This window comes from Mercurialis annua, linkage group LG3, assembly GCF_937616625.2.
Source record: "Mercurialis annua linkage group LG3, ddMerAnnu1.2, whole genome shotgun sequence".
Taxonomy (NCBI): domain Eukaryota; kingdom Viridiplantae; phylum Streptophyta; class Magnoliopsida; order Malpighiales; family Euphorbiaceae; genus Mercurialis; species Mercurialis annua.
In genome coordinates, this window is record NC_065572.1 from 72,324,570 (window position 1) to 72,342,543 (window position 17,974).

General features: G+C 33.9%; 2 protein-coding genes and 1 long non-coding RNA gene across 7 annotated transcripts; 1 reads left to right on the forward strand and 2 right to left on the reverse strand.

Annotated features, from left to right (window-relative positions):
• Positions 1-3,391: 3,391 nt before the first annotated feature.
• LOC126674867 (uncharacterized) lies at positions 3,392-5,343 on the forward strand. Of its 4 annotated transcripts, XR_007639637.2 has the most exons (6): positions 3,392-3,482; positions 3,560-3,628; positions 3,843-3,899; positions 4,685-4,784; positions 5,107-5,146; positions 5,217-5,343. It is a non-coding gene; the product is annotated as an uncharacterized LOC126674867 (long non-coding RNA). The 4 variants fall into 4 exon arrangements; XR_007639638.2 differs by having other exon boundaries at positions 5,107-5,343; XR_008790495.1 differs by lacking the exons at positions 5,107-5,146; positions 5,217-5,343 and having other exon boundaries at positions 4,685-4,844.
• A 6,949-nt stretch (positions 5,344-12,292) lies between these two features.
• Positions 12,293-17,678, reverse strand: LOC126673169 (uncharacterized). 2 transcript variants are annotated; one of them, XM_056104907.1, is made up of 5 exons: positions 17,593-17,678; positions 13,104-13,347; positions 12,882-13,026; positions 12,506-12,799; positions 12,293-12,430 (listed from the first exon to the last, which is right to left on the reverse strand). In XM_056104907.1, exons 2-5 carry the CDS (start codon positions 13,343-13,345, stop codon positions 12,308-12,310), a joined length of 804 nt encoding a protein of 267 aa, XP_055960882.1. In that variant the 5' UTR covers positions 13,346-13,347; positions 17,593-17,678; the 3' UTR covers positions 12,293-12,307. The 2 variants fall into 2 exon arrangements, with proteins under 2 accessions (XP_055960882.1, XP_050223126.1); XM_050367169.1 differs by lacking the exon at positions 17,593-17,678 and having other exon boundaries at positions 13,104-13,420.
• LOC126673168 (uncharacterized) lies at positions 13,401-14,971 on the reverse strand. The gene is made up of 3 exons (XM_050367168.2): positions 14,467-14,971; positions 14,284-14,383; positions 13,401-14,208 (listed from the first exon to the last, which is right to left on the reverse strand). Exons 1-3 carry the CDS (start codon positions 14,658-14,660, stop codon positions 13,504-13,506), a joined length of 999 nt encoding a protein of 332 aa, XP_050223125.1. The 5' UTR covers positions 14,661-14,971; the 3' UTR covers positions 13,401-13,503.
• Positions 17,679-17,974: the final 296 nt, after the last annotated feature.

Below are 17,974 nucleotides of genomic sequence, written 5' to 3' on the forward strand. Positions count from 1 at the left end.
TTGAAACTGTTTGATACTATTTGAAACTGTTATTTTATAAACTATTGGAAAGTATTTTTTAGAATCTGTTTTAGACAGTTTGAGACCTTTGTAAACGGTTTGAAACTGTTTTATACTGTTCGAAACTGTTTTTTGAAACTGTTTGAAACTGTTATTTTTAGACTGTTTAAAAGCGTTTTTTAGAAACTGTTTGACTGTTTGAAACCTTTGTAAACGGTTTGAAACCGTAATTGAAACCGTAATTGAATATAAGCGAATGAAACAGTATGCAACTGTTATATAATTTTTATTACGTTTTAAACTATTTAAACATCTCGAAAATCTTTGAAACCTAATTAAACATACTAAAACTGTAAAATAATTCGATTGAACAATTCTATATCCTTTTTTTCACTGAATCCGCAGTTTTTATTGATCGTAATGTATGAAAGAATATTGAAGAAGAAATAGTGAAATTTGAGAAAATTTGAGATCTTAAAAAGAAAAGAAAAGATGAGATGAAAATTTTGAGGAGAAAGAAGAAGTTTGTTATGATAAAAACAGGTGGAGTAATTTTTAGGTATAAAACACAAATAGGATAGGGTATAAAAATAATTGGCTGACACGGATAGATATGTAAGTCAAGTCCAAACTTTATGGTAAGTAGTTGCTAATACTTTTCTTATTTAGATAATTCTCTAATTCTCTCTTATTTAATTATTTTATTTTTATTTGGAAGAACTAGGGCGAGGCCCACTAGTATCCACAGGCCTGCTAGAACTTTTTTGCTGTTGCTTAATAAGGGGTGAGAAATTTTGTACCTGAGGTGAGTTAGAATTGTTGAAAAATAGTTTACCTACTCACCTCATGTAAATTAAATTTGAACGCCCCTAAAAAAATACCTCAGGAATTTTGAAATGCAAAAACAGTAGATTTTTAAAGGCACTTTAGCTAAATTATTGTGGGATACATGAATACAGGACATTAATCTGGAACCAGTGGAGTTTTTTGAATAAGTAACTAGAATAAAAATGATCAACCTTCATTTCATTCTTTTTAGATGTGGCTTTTTTTATTTTTATTTTTTTATTTATTTAAAACAGTTACATAGTGTTTTAATAATGCGTTTTTTCTATTTGTTGGAACTTGGATGTAAGTTGGACAAATAAAAAGTAACTTATTTTCATTGAGAAATTCATTATAAACATGATAGATTATCATTTAAATAAATGATGTGATCGTTACGTTTTTATTTCTTTTTATAAAGTAAAATATCAATAAGATCACTCTCTCTTATTGGTCATAACGATTTTTTTTTATAGTATTACTATAGAAAAATTATTGCACACAACCGTTGCGCCATGTCATTCGTGCAACAAACCAATTGTGCGTTAGCCATGTGGAAAATTGAATGATAAAAAAAAAGTAATAATTAAAAGATTCCCTATCGCAAATGCTCATTGGCTTGATGTAAAAATGACGTGGCGCAACGGTTGCATGGGATAAACACTCATTACTATAAATATGTCTTTTAAAATGCTCATTAAAGCCTAATTAATTTAATTCCCCACCTTTTATTTTGTATAAATAGGACTAATCAATGGAGGTGTTTTATATCATGAATGAAACCATGATTGAAAACCTGACCGAACCAGATGGATCAAATCGGCCGGTAAGCTACCTGATTAAATTAGCCCTAAAATCAGAAATTCAATCCAACTAGATTGAACCGGTTCAACCGGTAATTGAACCAAATAAATTGGCAGTTGCACCAATTAAGCTGATGGTTGAATTATAAACCGTGTTTAAAATTTATTTTTCATATAATTTTACTCGAGTAGTTAAACCGCAAGTTGAACCGCGCGAGAACGGTAGCCTCAGTACGGCCACCGATTTCATTTAGTTTTCAAAACACCGATCCCAACCCGTTTGTCAAGTTTAGATTTACTCCATCAATATTTACATAATAAACAAATATGCTTATTGTTTTATAATAATAACAATAGAAAGAATTAATACATAATAAAAAATTATGTGATTCTGAGAGAGCAAAAATTCAACTAATTAATCACTTGAAAGCAGCCTATTAAACTTAGGGTTTCTCAAAATAGTGACTCCAAACAATCCGACAATGGATGAAATTCTCTCCAAATCTGCCAAAACAATTCCATATCTACCAAGTATTAATTAGTGAAGAAAATAATAACGCAACACCCAAAAATATTCAAATTGGTGGGTTATAGGTGGCAATTAACGTGAAGTGACTGAAGCAACTCACATTTGTGGCGTTTGTGGGTTCGACATGAAATGATCAATCACAAAAAATGTATGCCCTATATTATCATACTATATGGGAATAATTTCATGTCTAGTCCAAGTCTTTGAAAATTCATATTCACATAAATTCATATCACAATTTAAAGATAATATATTTTATAAGAAACCGGCACTACCACATATGTGACTTTCAGCAACACTAGCATAGCAACACTATCGATACCGTTGCAATAGTACATATAAGGCAACAGAAAAGTCACAATTAAAAACCGTTACAAAAAAATCAACAAAATTCAAAAATTTACAACGTAAGGCAACAAATATAAAAAACGGTTGCATTAGATTAAGAAAATGCAACAGTTTAACTGAATCTAGTAACACTTTTAAACTGTTGTCTTTTATTACCTCTTTCAAATTATATTTTTAACTATATCAAGTCCTAATAAACAATAAACGACTACTCAATATTGCAATAAAAATTACTTGACCAGACCCTAAAATAATCAAACCAATGTAAATCTCAACAATCAATAAGCTTCATCATTTGGCAAAAAAAAAGGTTCATCGATATTCTCTGATGTTGGTTTGCAAATATAATTATAGCTATTTCATTTATTAATCTCTAAAATTGATTGCTAATTGCTTCAATTTATCTCTTAAGTCTGAAACTATCGCGAGATTTCAACATTCTAACTTTTGCTCTCTCCGTTTCTCCTTTTTAGGGTTTTAACAGGCAACAGCCTTCCTCCGCCGTCTCCGCCTCTACCGTCGTGAAATCATCGTTGCCTTATATTACTTCAGCATAGTAGGTGATTCGGCTCTCGCGGTCACTGAGAAGTTCTTTATTTGTCGTGCCTCTTCGGTTTCTGTTCCTTTGCTGATTGCCAGGTATTTGAATTTTATTTTTATCACTTTCAATTTAATTGCATTTGATCGTTGATTTTGCTGTATTATCAGGACAAACTTTTTAGACGATTAGATAATTATATATTAGTAATCAATTCTTAATTGATTATCATGTTATAATGTGATTTTAGGTTTATACATTATGACGAAAATTGTTATTACTACCTGTATGCAATTTGTGATGATTAAATTAGATAGTAAAATTTTCTTGCAAGTGATCTAGACAAGGTTTGAAATTACAACTTTAAAGGGTAAGATTGGAGAAGATGATGCTAAGATGATGTTCTTTACTCATGGGATCCTGTTGCAGCTATGGCTAGGTAAGTATATTATTTTATGACATTCATGTTTCAAATTAACTTATTAATTAATTTGTTTTTGTTGTCTTAATTTGCAGGAGAATTTATTGAATGAGAAAGCTTCATTGTCTAACACTGTAAATAAGCTTCAAAGAGATGTTTTAAAGGTAATTGAATTGATTATATTGAATTTTCATTGCATTTGTTTATCTGTGATTGTAATGAGTTTGATTTAAATTGAATTACAGTATCATGATAATTATAATTTTGAAAATTTTAATTAGAACTACAGTTAATGCTTAAATTGCACAGGCCAGGCTAAATTGGTGATTTTTTGGGTTTATAATCTAATAATTAGTACTATTCATATTGCTTTTCCAGTTGGAGGTGTTTAGAAAGACCCTTATGAAGTCACTTCAAGTTGAGGAGGAAGGTTCTGTAAGTCACGAATTTTGTTCTCTTTATATATACTTACGTTTAGAACATTGCACTGAATTTCTGGACTTAGTTGGTATGGTTTTGTGACAGTCAGGGGGCTAAGAATTTCTGAACATTGCACTGAATTTTGTTCTCTTTATCGGTTCATTCTGATTATGTATATCTCGTTTGCATTTTAATGGAGGTTTGGGCATGCTGAGTAACGAAAGGAGGCTAAGAAATCAATACTAATAGGCAAAAGTCTGAAACTTCCAATGCTTCGACATGGTTCGTTCTATGTTGATATGAAAGGCTATGGTGTTTTATATATTAAATGAAATGCCAAGTCTTGATTGTCTTCTTGACGTCTAACTATTTATGTTTTTGATATTATTGTCTTCTGAATGAATCTCTTAAAGTGCAATTCTTCCTTTATGTTGTTTCTGTGTTTATCGGTTCATTCTCTGAATTTGTAAACGTATTTTTTATTTATGTGTTAATGTATCCTTATCAAGATTTTCCATATTTAGTATTATCTGTTGGTTCAGGTTGGTATGCTTTATCCCATGTTCTCATTTAGCATTCAAATCCTTGATTTGTCGTACACTTATGACTCTAATTTAATTTTACAGGCATTTTTAATTTTTTTCAACAAAATAAAGAAGATTCTTCTTCTACTGCAGGTTTTTCTAGCTTTTAATTTGTAGAATTACTGAGTTTGATAAGTGGAACTCTCATTCTGCTATTTTACGAAGCTGATGTGTTTATTATAAGCAGAAAATAGTGAGTTGTTTTTTCTTTGGCAGCTTGTGTGTCTTAACTGACTTGGAGGTTGACCACATGAATCCTTTTGAAGCAACAGCTGCTGTTAACGTGTGGATTCTGCCTGAGTTTGTTTTGCAAGGGGTAGTTTGCATTCTTTTCCTCCTGTCTCGACATTGGTTCCTGTTTCTCTTTTTTCTTCCACTTGCTACCATTTGATGAAGTAAGTTCAAATTTCTTCTCATGTAAGACCTCTACTTATGTATGTGCAATAATAGAACTCAGAATGTGTAAATACGCTCAAAAGGTTTCTAAAATTATCGAGAACAGATTTAAATTTTTATTATGTGCTCTCCTTTTCTTTCATTTTTTTATTTTGTTTTTTTAACATTTATAGTCATTCAATTCAATGGAGAATTTGAACTGAGATTTTTAATCTAAAGGGAGCTTTTATGTGTATCAACAGTTAGCAATGGTCGATGGCAATGGTATGCTTCTTCCTCGAGGTGAGTAAAGTAATGTTTGGCTTAATATTTTGGATTTGTAGCTATCTATTTATTTGGTTTGTTGTCAAAGAGATTGGAAGATGCAGGTCTGACATTCACCTAGATAACCAGAAAAGTCAGTGAAGTGAAGTCAACAGGAGTACAATAGCTCGCCATTCTGGACTTGCTCCTTTAGACTATGATACCTGGCGTAAGGTGCCTTATAAGAACTATGAACGTACATTCAGGTATGAGTCCGATTTTACTCATTTGGATTTGATTCTTTTCATGATTAATAATTGAGTATGTTTTAATAAATTATTGTTGAAATTCTATTGCAGAAAAGGTACATAGTTTTTGAGGAAGGCAAAAGATAGGTTTTGAAAACTATCGGAGATAAATGGAGAGTTTATATTTGCAGATTAAAGAAGAATAATAAATTATTACAAGTTCAAGACCGATTTTGGTGAACATTTTCTGTTTGTAATGTAATGGATGGATGAAATATTTTCCGATTTTGAATTTTATGAATATTTTCCGTTTTCTAATTTTGGTGAATATTCTCTGTTATCGCATTTTAGTGAATATTTTCCGTTTCTAAATTTAGCGTATAATTTTAGTTTCCGCTTTTAATTCTTGTTCTTTAAATATAAACTGTTGCGTATTCTATATAAACCATTGCATCAGTATATATAAGTGTTGCCTAAAGTACTATCCAAATTGTTGCCTTATAAAAATAAATGTTGCCTAAAGTACTATACAAATCGTTGCCTTATAAAAATAAATGTTGCCTAAAGTACTATACAAATCGTTGCCTTATAAAAATAAATGTTGCCTAAAGTACTATATAAATCGTTGCCTTAAAAAAATAAATGTTGCCTAAAATGCATTACAAAACTGCTACAGTAAATGTCTGACACCGCTGCTTTTGTTATGAATTGCAACGCTTTTATTTGTATTACAATAGTATAAAAAAACGGTTGCAATAGCTATCAAAACCTATTGCAGCGGCCGCAAATGTAGCCGATTGAAAAGCGTTGCAATAGACCTAAGGCAACAGTTTTTGTACATACAGTAACACTTGTCGAGTGTTGCTGAAAGTGACTTATGTGGTAGTGCGGTGCGGATAAAAAAAAATCATATTATAATAATATGTATAAATATGTAAATTTGTAAGCACAGACGACCCCTCCAAAATTTGATTGAACATCTTACTTTGTACTATAGCCATAAATAGAAAATGAGTGTCATATTTAAGGCATTTTCTTTGTTCAATATACTCCACCAAATTTTGCTTACTTTTTCTAACATCAATATTCTATTGGTGGGACTTCTTCAATGTGATTTAGGTCTAATCAAAGGATATGCATGCCCATTTTATAGATTTGGGTCTTTTTTACCTTTTTATGTTTAATTAATTATAGAAACCCTAAATTTAAATAAAATTTTAGAATATCTCTGAACTTAATTGGTTGAGTTTAGCATTATAGAAGAAGAAACGTACTTAAAATGTATGCAATATTACATCGTACTAACTCGCCAGAAGAAACTCCACCATGCCATACAATATAAGAGACAAAACATAATATTGTGGATTGCAATTCAATGAATTGTTGCTTTCTACCACATATTTTATGTGGAGATATTGCGAGCTATTTGCCACCCAAATAATTATTTATTTTCTAAAAGAATAAATCTAGATATGAATAGTTTTGGATCTTTATGATTATGTTGCACCAAAACAAAAACAGACATGATAATGGACACCGCGAAATAATATTTTGAAAAATATAAGGAAAAAAAACATGTAAATAATAATAAAAAAATCTATGAAGATTAAAAAGAGTAAATTTGTATATTTATTAAAGTTTATTTATATAAAAAAAGCACATTTTTATATGAATAAATGACAATTACAATTAATACAAATAAATCATTTAATATAAGTCTAATTAGGTTTTTTGTATTTGTGAAGAACGAGAATTTTTGTTTGTGCATTATGACTAATGTAAATAAGAAATTAGTTTGCGGGTGACTAATTATATTCTTTTTAAATTTATAGGCAACTCTTTAGAATTGTTTTTACTTATAGGCAAGTTTCAAGAAGTAGACGAATATTTAATTTTTGTTATTTGCACAAATGACTTTGAGACAAATTCTTAAGAGTTTTTTAAAATTGCAGAAACAAAACATTTCAGAAATAAATTGTTGCACCTTCCTCAAAGTTTCGTGCATCGTATAGCTTTATGACAAAGATTGCATGGTACCATGTCATAGTTTCAGGTTTCAGTTTTGCAGGTCTAAAGTGCTTGTTAGGGTTCCACAATGAAACCAATTAAGCAGCAAAACCGCTGTATAATCATACTTAATGTACTAATTGCATAAATATAATATAACATGGGAACAATGTTAATGCTTAAAAAGTAGTAGATTGCAATAATTATGATTAATTAATTAATTAAATAATAAGCATTTGACTTTGAAAAATCTTTTTCTCTGGGACCCGACTTGACATATCCCGCATTTTCTAGCAGACTTTCTGTAATTCAATTTAGTTACTGAATTTTTAATCAAAATATATAACAATTCTTTTCAAATACAGGAGCGATTCTTTTTTTAAATTTATTTCTAGTAGGATTCCACCACAGTTTTAGAATAATTCAATGAAATAATCTAATTTTCCTTGAAGCAATTATAGAAAATTATCCTCTAATGAGAAAGGAAATTAATTACAAAGAATTATTAAGCACCAATAATAATAACCTCAGTTTTCCTTAATCTTACTTAGTTCTTAGTAATGATCGTCCTTACTAATGTCATCACTATCATCATTATACTTTCTGCGATTATTTAAATAGATCAATCATTAAAAAAAAACATATGCAGAAAAAAAAATTCTAGCAAAGGAGACAAAAATGGAACGAAAAAGAAATTTAAAAAGAAAACCTCATGCTTAATTGAATATAAAAACTATAATAAAGTTTCCTCTTTTCTGATTAGTCATGCAAGTCTGTTTTAAATTACTTTGAATCTAATTTAAGCATATGTTCAACAAAGAAATAATATAATAGTGTTAAAAAGTCAAACTTTTGTCACTTTTTAAAAAGGGTTAATTACATATAAAATCACCACCTTTACACGAAATTGCAAAAATAACACGACCTTTAAAACGTGGCAATTCAGGGCACCACCTTTCATTTCTTTTCAAAAACAACATGGGCACATTTTTAATGGCATTTTTGCTGACGTGGCATGACACGTGTCACTCCTATTGGGTGTCCAAGTCAGCAAAATTTTATCTAAAAACGTGTCCATGTTATTTTTAAAAATAAATGAAAGGTGATGCCCTGAATTGACACGTTTTAAAGGTCGTGTTATTTTTTAGAATTCGTGTAAAGGTGGTGATTTTATATGTAATTAACCCTTTTAAAAATCTATTTGAACTTTTCAAATTTTTAAATCTATTTTAATTTGACAACTTTGCTGGATATTTATTAAACTTTTCAAAATTAATTTAATTATATCTATATGTCAATTGAATTTGTAATTTTTTTTAGAAAATTAGAAAGAAGAAAAGTTACCAATTACATGGTTCATATTAATTAATTAGTTTTTAAAATATTAAACCGTTTTTAAAAATTTAGATAGTGTTTTGGTGAATTAGACAAATTAAAATAGATTTATAATTTTTTTATAGGTTTGAATAGATTTTAAAATATCAAAAAAATTGATTTTGTGAGGAGACAGAAGATCGTGCAACTGCAAACTATCAGAGACGAATCGAAAATTGATAAGATAGTCTCTTCGTTAATGGAAATGAGGATGGTGTGCAGGAGCACTCATGTAAGATTTGTTTATCTATGTATTTCAAATTGATACATAACTTAAATTCATAATTCATAAGTTGTTTTATTAGGAAGACAATTTTATCTATCATAATTATGTTAAAATGATAATAATATCCCTAAACAATAATATTAACACGATGGTCCATCAATTTTTTAAATTCAATAATCATATTAAAATAGCAAATAATAGATAGTGAGTCTAATTAATAAAAATAAAATGTAATTCAATACTTTATACTATTTTTATAATTTATTAACTTGTTTAAAGTTTTTTTAAAAATATTCTATAATAATAAAATTATTTTAATATATTAACATGCTAATTTTCATAATACTAGAAAGGTAAACTTTAAATATTTTAATGCTCATGACTATAAAATTATGGGAGTATTTTCCAAATAACTGATTTTGGCAAAGTATTTACACCATTTTAGCCTATTTTCCCTTATTTTCTACGCTACCTAATAAACTAACTTATTTATTAAAAATATCCACTGTATAAATTTTTTTTATCTCATTTTAGATTAAAATTTTACATAGCTACTCTATTTTCTATCTATTCTCTCTCTTTTCTCTCAAAATTCTCTCTTCTTTTCTTCTTATTTTCTTCTTCTTTTTTGTTTAATTTTCAATTTGTCTCCTCCGGTTACTTTTCCGTTCGTTTTTCCGTTCGCGCTTCCGTTCGTCTACTTCTGATGGATTTCTCGTCGTTTTCAGTCGTTTTTTCGTTCGTCTTTTCCGTTCGCGCTAATCCGTTCGTCTTCTCCGTTCGCGCTATGGATTTCTCGACTCGTTTTTAGATTTGTGTAGTTTTTTAGACTTTTTGTAATGATTTAAATATTTTGTAAATAAATTATTGTAAATCTATAATTTTTTTTATAAAAATATTCTGTTATTCATATAATTATTTATTTTGTTTTTCTCTTATTCGTAGATTATTTATTGCTACTGATTTTGTTAAAAACAAATTGATTTATAGTGCATTTATAGTAATTTTATAATATATTTACGTTTTCGTGTATTTATACTGTATTTCTGCCGTTTTTAGTATATTTATGGTGCATTTACAGTGTTTATGGTGTATTTGCAGTGTTTATGGTCTAAATCACAAAAAACACTAAAAAATGCCATAAATACACTATGTATACCCTATATATACACTAATCTTACACTATAAAAACACTATATATACACTATTGTTACACTATAAAAAAATAAAAAAATTCCAAGAAAAATATCTATAAAAACATTAAAAATTGAAAAATAGGGTTGTGCAATCGGTCGGTTCGGTCGACCGAACAGGAAAAACTAAAAACCGAAATTGGACACCGAAAAAGATATTTGTGAAATTAAAAAAAAAAGTATTGTTTGTAAATAAAAAAAGTCAAAAAAGAAAATCAAATCTCGATAGGTAAAAGTGTAAATAAGTTAACAAAACATGTATTTCAGAAAATTACTACTAGAATTATTTTCCCAGACCGTTAAAATTATTTTTAAAAAATATTTCATTAATTGTAGTTATAGTTATTTTAACTATTTAATATGGTATAAAAATCTCTATAAATAAAAATAACAAATTTGATCTTTGACAAATCCATTGACAATGTAGTGGTAATATGTCATAAGGGTGAAGCAACCTCACCAATATGTAATATCACTAAGTCAAACGAGTAAGCTATATACCCTTGACAGATCGACCGAGGTACTTTATATAACTAGTGTCAAAGCTAAGGCCATCCTGAGATATACTACGGGATGACCGAGATACAAGGTATAGCTACATGCCAGTCATCTCCTCATATAAGCAACTGCGATGTAATAAAATAACGGATATCTCGGGAGGTATCGTATCTCGGATTAGTATGCATGTAATTTTTGGGGACCATGGAAGGATCTCTGACACACGAGAATGTTCCCTATGCAACACGCATCTAACACTCCGATCAAGGCAACAGAATGTTTATCTCAGCTAACACACTACTAGAAAACAGGTGTTTAGCGACGGAAATTTCCGTCGCTGAACACCTGAAATCCGTCGCTAATTACAATTAGCGACGGATTACCGACGGACTGCGTCCGTCGGTAAATTTTGGGTCGCTAATTGTAATAGCGACCCAAAACACTGTCTGTCGCCAACTTACCGACGGAATATTCCGTCGGTAAGTTGGAGGCAGAAGGTCGGTAAATTGGTCGGCCAGCCGACCAATTTTCCGACGGATTACCGACGGAATTTCCGTCGCTAACTTGGCGACGGAAATTCCGTCGGTAATTCCGTCGCTGTTTCTTGCAATTGGCGACGGAAAATTCCGTCGCCAATTGCAAGAAACAGTCGTGTCATGTTAATTTAGCGACGGAAAATCCGTCGCTAAAGTTAAAACAGGTAGTCGCTAAATTACCTATTTTTTGCAAAATTTTATTTTTTTACGGCTTATTTTCATATTTTTTCTGTTATTCGTTAGACCTGTTAAATATACCATTCACATACATAAGAAACAATAAATATATATAACCAAATCCGTAATATATATATATATATATATAAACGTCAAAAAGCATACAAAAAACATTAATATTAAAGTATACGAAAAAAAAACATAAATATGTCCAAGTGTATCACATGCCTACTCTAAACTGGTGGTGTCATCAGCAGGAGGGGGTGGGGGTGGTGGGAACTGCGGGCGTAACTCGGGTGGGAGTGTAGTCATCAGCCGCGCAAGCTCAGTACGGATCCGCTCGTCGAAACCCGCCTCCACACTACGGATCCGCTGCTCGACCCGCTCTTCGAAACCCGCCTCCACAGTACGAATCCGCTGCTCGAGCCGCTCCTCAACCTCCCTAGCAATACGCTGCTCTATGTCCTCAGTACTAACGTTCCCCTGCTGGGATGATCCGCCGCGGCGCAATCGGCTAGCGCTGCTCTGGCCGATGTAGGATGCTGAAGCCGATCCAATACCGTAGACTCGCTGCTTCTTGACTGCCTCGAGAGACAAAAACAGCTCGTTCTCGTCGATCGGCTCTGGAGTCGACGAACTCCCTTCTCCAGCTGCCTGAGACTGTGTTGCTGCAGCAAGCTCTGCCTGAAAACGGTCATGAGATTTAAAAAATACAAATTTTTAAATTAGTTAAACCTACATTTCTAACTAAAATTGGGCAGCATTTTGTCTATAATTTGATCATCACCCATTTTTCAGGGACATCCTGCAAAAACTACAGACACTCTGTTCAACTATAAGTAACAGCAATCACAACACCCACAACAAACACGTAAACATCCTATAAACAACGTCTATATAATTAAAGTTATATATAAGTCATATTAAACAGTCACTTAAGGTTAAAATAAACTTACATTTTTATCCTTTGATCTCTTGTCAACAAAGACAGTCCGATCTGCTTTGGTCAGGTGCAACCGTACATGCAACTCAGCCAAAGTGGGCTCTCGACCAAGCTCCTCAGTCTATTATATGAAATGAACAAATTAATTAATAGATAAACAAAATATTTAACATGATTATTAATATTAAAAACATACCATAACTGTCTTATGCCTCGTAGCCGATCGCGATCCTGCGGTATGTCGAACAGGTCCGGTGCCAGCTCCGGACGGCTCACTCATCCGATTAGCTCGTGCTATATCGGACTTTTTCTTAGCCTCAGCAGTATCCCAGTCTCGCTTCCATGACGCCCAAGTATCAGCACTAACACTGCCCTCTTTTTTATCCGGCTTCATGTTGTGGAGAGTATCTTTATACCGATTGCCCGCATGTCGGTAGAAGACCCCTCTAATCAGATCCTCAGGGTAGGTCGGGTCCCAGCAAAAACCCTTCTGCAAACCATTAAAAAATAAATATAATTAGAAATCAAAAAGAAAGTTAAACATATATTTAAAATTTTAAATATTTAACAACCTTGAACTCCTCGAAGTAGAATCCCTTATGCTCTGCTGTAATCTTCTTCCACGAGGAACCCTCAGCAAACCATCTAGATCGGAAAATGGGCAAGATCGCCCTAGATGCTGTCCCGCTGTCGTTCCTGCTATCCAGTAATTTTTCTCTGCACATTACAAAAAACACTTAGTTTTCACATTTTTTAAATTAAATTATTTTTTTAAAAAAAGTTGTCAATCATACCTTGCAGCATCTGGTGTAACTCTAACCCTCCCAGTCTCGTCCGTCGCTGGTGGCTGGCCCTGTGGTTGCGGCTGTCTCGCCGCTCTCCGCGGCGCAGGTCTAGCAGCTAGCACCTGCTGCTCAGCCCCGGGATCCGAGTCCTCAGGGGCATCCTGCTCTGGGTCGCCGCGTCCACGTCCGCGTCCCTGAACTGTATCCCGACCGCGGCCTCGGCCGGCAGAAGAACCACCTGAACCTCTCATATCTGCAAAAAAGATTACAAAAAAATATTCGACAAGAAAAAAATAAACACAACTATTATAAAAACCATAACACATAATTTATAATTAACAAAATAAAGTTACCACATCAACAAATGTAAATAAAAGTCAAAATTCTACATAAATGACACTTAAACGAATCATGCAATTTCTATATTATCTGCCGCTCCAATGTCTTCATCGTCTGATGAAGATGGTGGATAATCATCTTCCGTCTCCACTAATGGAGGGTTGTGTAATGCAGCCTCGTCCGCCTCGCCATTCGGATCAACTAAATTTGTCGGTTCTTCATTTGTTATGACATCGAGCAGATGATCTGCACTATCATCTTGGAAAGCTGGAACAGTTGTTGCAGGCATGTCTATCTCAGAGCGAGCTTTTATCTTGCATACTGCCCACCAGTCTTTTTTGTCTCGCCTTTTGCTAGGATAAGGTAAGTAATGTACTTGATCGGACTGTTCAGCTAAAATGAAGGGTTCATATTTGTTGTACCTCTTTCTGTGATTAACATCCACTATGTTATACCGAGGATGGGCTAACATACCAACTTTTTTCGTAGGATCAAACCAATTACATTTAAATAAGACCGTCCTTTTTATCGGTAGAGCTGGATACTCTAACTCGATAATGTCAGTCAACACTCCATAAAAGTCGCTTTCAGCCGGACCGTAGAGTGATCCTTTTACACAAACTCCGCTATTCATTGTAACCCGATCCTCCCCATATTCTTCAGTATTGAATTTAAACCCGTTCACACAATACCCCTTGAATGTTTTGACCGATCTAAGCGGTCCTTCTGCAAGACTTAGAATATAGGGATTGGTACAGACAGTTTGGTCTTTCACCTGTAGCACAATTATTTATACGGATCAACACGATAATATATACAACTACGACGATAAAACAACATAAATACTTACATATTGCTCGAACCAAAAGGCGAATTCACTCTCCAACTTGACTACAACTTCGGTCTGTGTGATTTCGGGGTTGATTTCATACAACTCGCCTTCAAAAACTCTATTTACAAGAATACGAGCGAATTAAGACAAATTGTATAAAATTCTTCAATATTGAACTTAAATGTGGATATGAAGACATACTCTCTGAAAGGTTCGATTTCAGTGCAATTCAGAAGGATATAGCTTCGGGCAGCATTATATTCAGCATCATCCAGATATCTGTTCCGAGAAGCACCTATAGGTCGCCCTTTCGGTTTGAAAATGGATAATCTGTCGACATCATCATCAACGTCCATTTCGCAAACTTCATTTCTTTGCATCCGACATGGTAGCATCGGATCACCATCCTTGAAATAGAAAGATGCAAATTTCGCTGTTTCCTCTAATAAATATCCGCTGCTGATGCTTCCTTCCACTCTGCCTTTATTCGAGACCTTATTTTTTAGTTTTCTCAGGTATCTGCATAATCAAATAATTAGTTCATGCATGTACCAACCACTCGATCGATGAAATAGAACTGTAGATGTAGTACCTTTCAAACGGATACATCCAACGATACTGAACAGGTCCTGCCATCATAGCTTCGTATGGAAGGTGTACCGGGAGATGTTCCATCGAATTAAAAAAACTCGGTGGAAAAATACGTTCCAACTTGCACAGTATCCTGAAGAAGATACTTAGCTCAGTTAAAGGTTCCCACACTTCGGGCGGAAGAAGCTCCCGGAGAGCAATTGGCAAAAGTCGTTGCATGAAGACATGACAGTCATGACTTTTCATGCCCATCATCTTCAAACTGTTTAAATCAACACACCTTGACAAGTTGGACACGTAACCGTCCGGAAACTTTAACTTTTGAATCCATTCGAGCAAAATCTTTTTTAAATCCCTGTCCAAAGCATACAAAGCCTTTGGATATCTACCGGTTTCCTGATCTTGTGCTAGACCGGGACGATCACAAATCTTATTCAGCTCTGCCCTAGATTTTGCCGTGTCTTTCGTCTTACCAGGTACATTGAGTACGGTATTAAAAACGTTGTCAAATACATTTTTCTCAATATGCATGACATCGAGATTATGCCGGATTACATTTGTCTTCCAATACGGTAAATCCCAAAAGATACTCTTTCGATTCCAACCACGGCCTTTAGATAGATCAGCATTCGTAGCCTTAGCATCTGTCTCATAAGCCCTCTTAAACCCCAGACCGTCAACCTCTGCTAATACTTCATCTCCAGTCCTCACACCTCCAAATTTGTGCTTTACTTGTTTGCCTTTTCGAAATTCAGTAACATTCCGACGAAAATGATGGCCCGTAGGTAAAAATTTTCTGTGGCAATCAAACCAGGACTGTTTACCACTATCGGGCAACGTGAATGCCTCGGTATTTTCCATACAATGCGGACATGCCAGTCTTCCTGATGTGCTCCACCCAGACAACATTGAATAAGCGGGAAAGTCATTAATTGTCCACATAAGCGCCGCCCTCATTTGAAAATTCTGCCTCTTTTGAACGTCATACGTCCGAATTCCAGATTCCCACAATTGATTCAACTCCGCTATTAACGGCTGCAGGAATATATCCATCTGGTCTTTTGGATTTCCAGGTCCCGGGACAAGTATTGTCAAAAACATAAACTCATCCTTCATGCACATGCCTGGAGGCAGATTATACGGCGTCACAATGACTGGCCAGGAAGAATATTGTGTTCCAAAACTACCAAATGGTTGAAACCCGTCAGTACATAAGCCTAGTCTGATATTTCTTGTTTCATCAGCAAAATCTGTATGCAACTCACTGAACCGTTTCCACGCCGGAGAGTCAGAAGGATGACACATCTTCTCGTCTTCCATTTCATGTTCAGCGTGCCATGTCATATGTTTAGCCGTGGCTTTGGAAGCGTACAACCTTTGCAGCCTCGGAGTTAAAGGGAAATAAAACATTTTTTTATAAGGAACGTTAGCCCTTCTTTTGGCCGAATTGCTTTTCGTAACAGGTTTCCACCGAGGAAATGTGCAAACTTTGCAGTGGGTTAAATCCTCGTCCGCCCCCCAGTAAATCATACAGTTGTGCAAACAGCACTCAATAACCTCAACCGGCAACCCGAGACCTTTCACCAGCTTCTTGATATTAGCAAAATTTTTCGGCATTTTGTTGTTCTCTGGAAGCAGTTCTTGTAATAAACGGCAGGTGTCGTCAATTAAAGATATCGACCCCTGATGTCGACACTTAATATCCAAAATTTCAACAGATGCGGACAGGGGTGAGTGTCTGCTATTTCCGGGCCATATTTCTTCTTCTGCCGCACTCATCATATCAAAAAACTTCTGAGCTTCTTCATTCGGGGTCTCTTCCTCAAAAACTTCAGGACCAGCAGCATCAATAACCATTCTCTGACCGGAGTTTAAATCTCCCCCTCCCTCATTATAGTAATCGTATTCATTAACCGGCTGCTGAACAACAGGAGGGACATTCACCTCACCGTGGTGAATCCAGACATAGTAATCTGGAACAAACCCAGACTGCAAGACATGTAGTTTCACAACTTCGACATCTCGAAAATTCGTATTTCTACATTTTGTCCTAGAACATGGGCATTTTATCTCTTCTCCATTCATACACTCGGGATGTTGTACAGCAAAATTCACGAACTCTTCAAGATTAGGGAAAAAATCTGGCGGCAGGAAGCCTCTGTCATGCCTCGTATACATCCAGCTGCGGTCTGGATTCATTTCTGGAGGACGTACAATTACGTACTGGTTCATAAGCTCAACATAGCAAAGTCAATGTAATTGACTGCTAAAAGGGTAGGGTCCTATCCCATTCGCAAAACTGGCGCCCCATAATTCGATCACGATATATGCATGAATACGGAAAAAATATTCGGCAGCCTTCCGGCGTCGTTCCCCAGGTGCATTACATAATATAGGGTGTGTAACGCTAATTATATATTCCGTAAGGAATAAGCGTTACACAGCCTATATTAAATAGCCACCCGGAGAACATACGCCAGAAAACTACCGAATATTTTTATACCATATCCATACATATATGTTTTTTCGTGATCAAATTACGCAGACGACGGCAGTTTTACGAACTGTACACACGTACAATCCCGTGTCGTTCAATCGCTTGAACACACGGGACGGGTTTCTACGGCTAGGTAAGATTTTATTCGGTGTGAATAAAATCTTTGTTAAATAAATTTAATTGTTATTCAATTTACTCTAAATACTATAAATTGAATACAAAAATGCAGTAACACTTACTTGTTGAAGAGCAGAACCGCAATAAATAGGAGATAAGCGATGTAAACAAACAACAGCGGCTATGATCAGCGGCTATCAGCAATCTTCAGAAACAAACCTACATTAATAGTTTTGGATCAGATTATAACAATACAAATTAATACTTTATCAAGATACATTTTTTTCAATTTTCTAAGTGATATAATATTTTTAACGAAAATCCGGCAGCATTTCCCCTAAAAATGAGCATCACCCATTTTTCAGGGAAATCCTGCAAGCAAACAATACACATTTCCACATAACCAACACCATTCATCTAAACTGTTTCATATTACAGATAGTATTATATTAATTACAGTTATTATTAACTAAATACGCTAAATTCTCAAAACTAACAAGTAAC

Coding starts and splice junctions, on each gene's coding strand:
- LOC126673169 (XM_050367169.1), bottom strand. CDS start 13,420: ATGTGTTATGGTTTTTATAATAGTTGTGTTTATTTTTTTCTTGTCGAA. Junction 13,027..13,103: donor GTTACACCAGATGCTGCAAG/GTATGATTGACA, acceptor TGTAATGTGCAG/AGAAAAATTACTGGATAGCA. Junction 12,431..12,505: donor CGAGGCATAAGACAGTTATG/GTATGTTTTTAA, acceptor TTCATATAATAG/ACTGAGGAGCTTGGTCGAGA.
- LOC126673168 (XM_050367168.2), bottom strand. CDS start 14,660: ATGCTACCATGTCGGATGCAAAGAAATGAAGTTTGCGAAATGGACGTT. Junction 14,384..14,466: donor GAAATCGAACCTTTCAGAGA/GTATGTCTTCAT, acceptor TCTTGTAAATAG/AGTTTTTGAAGGCGAGTTGT. Junction 14,209..14,283: donor CCTTTTGGTTCGAGCAATAT/GTAAGTATTTAT, acceptor ATTGTGCTACAG/GTGAAAGACCAAACTGTCTG.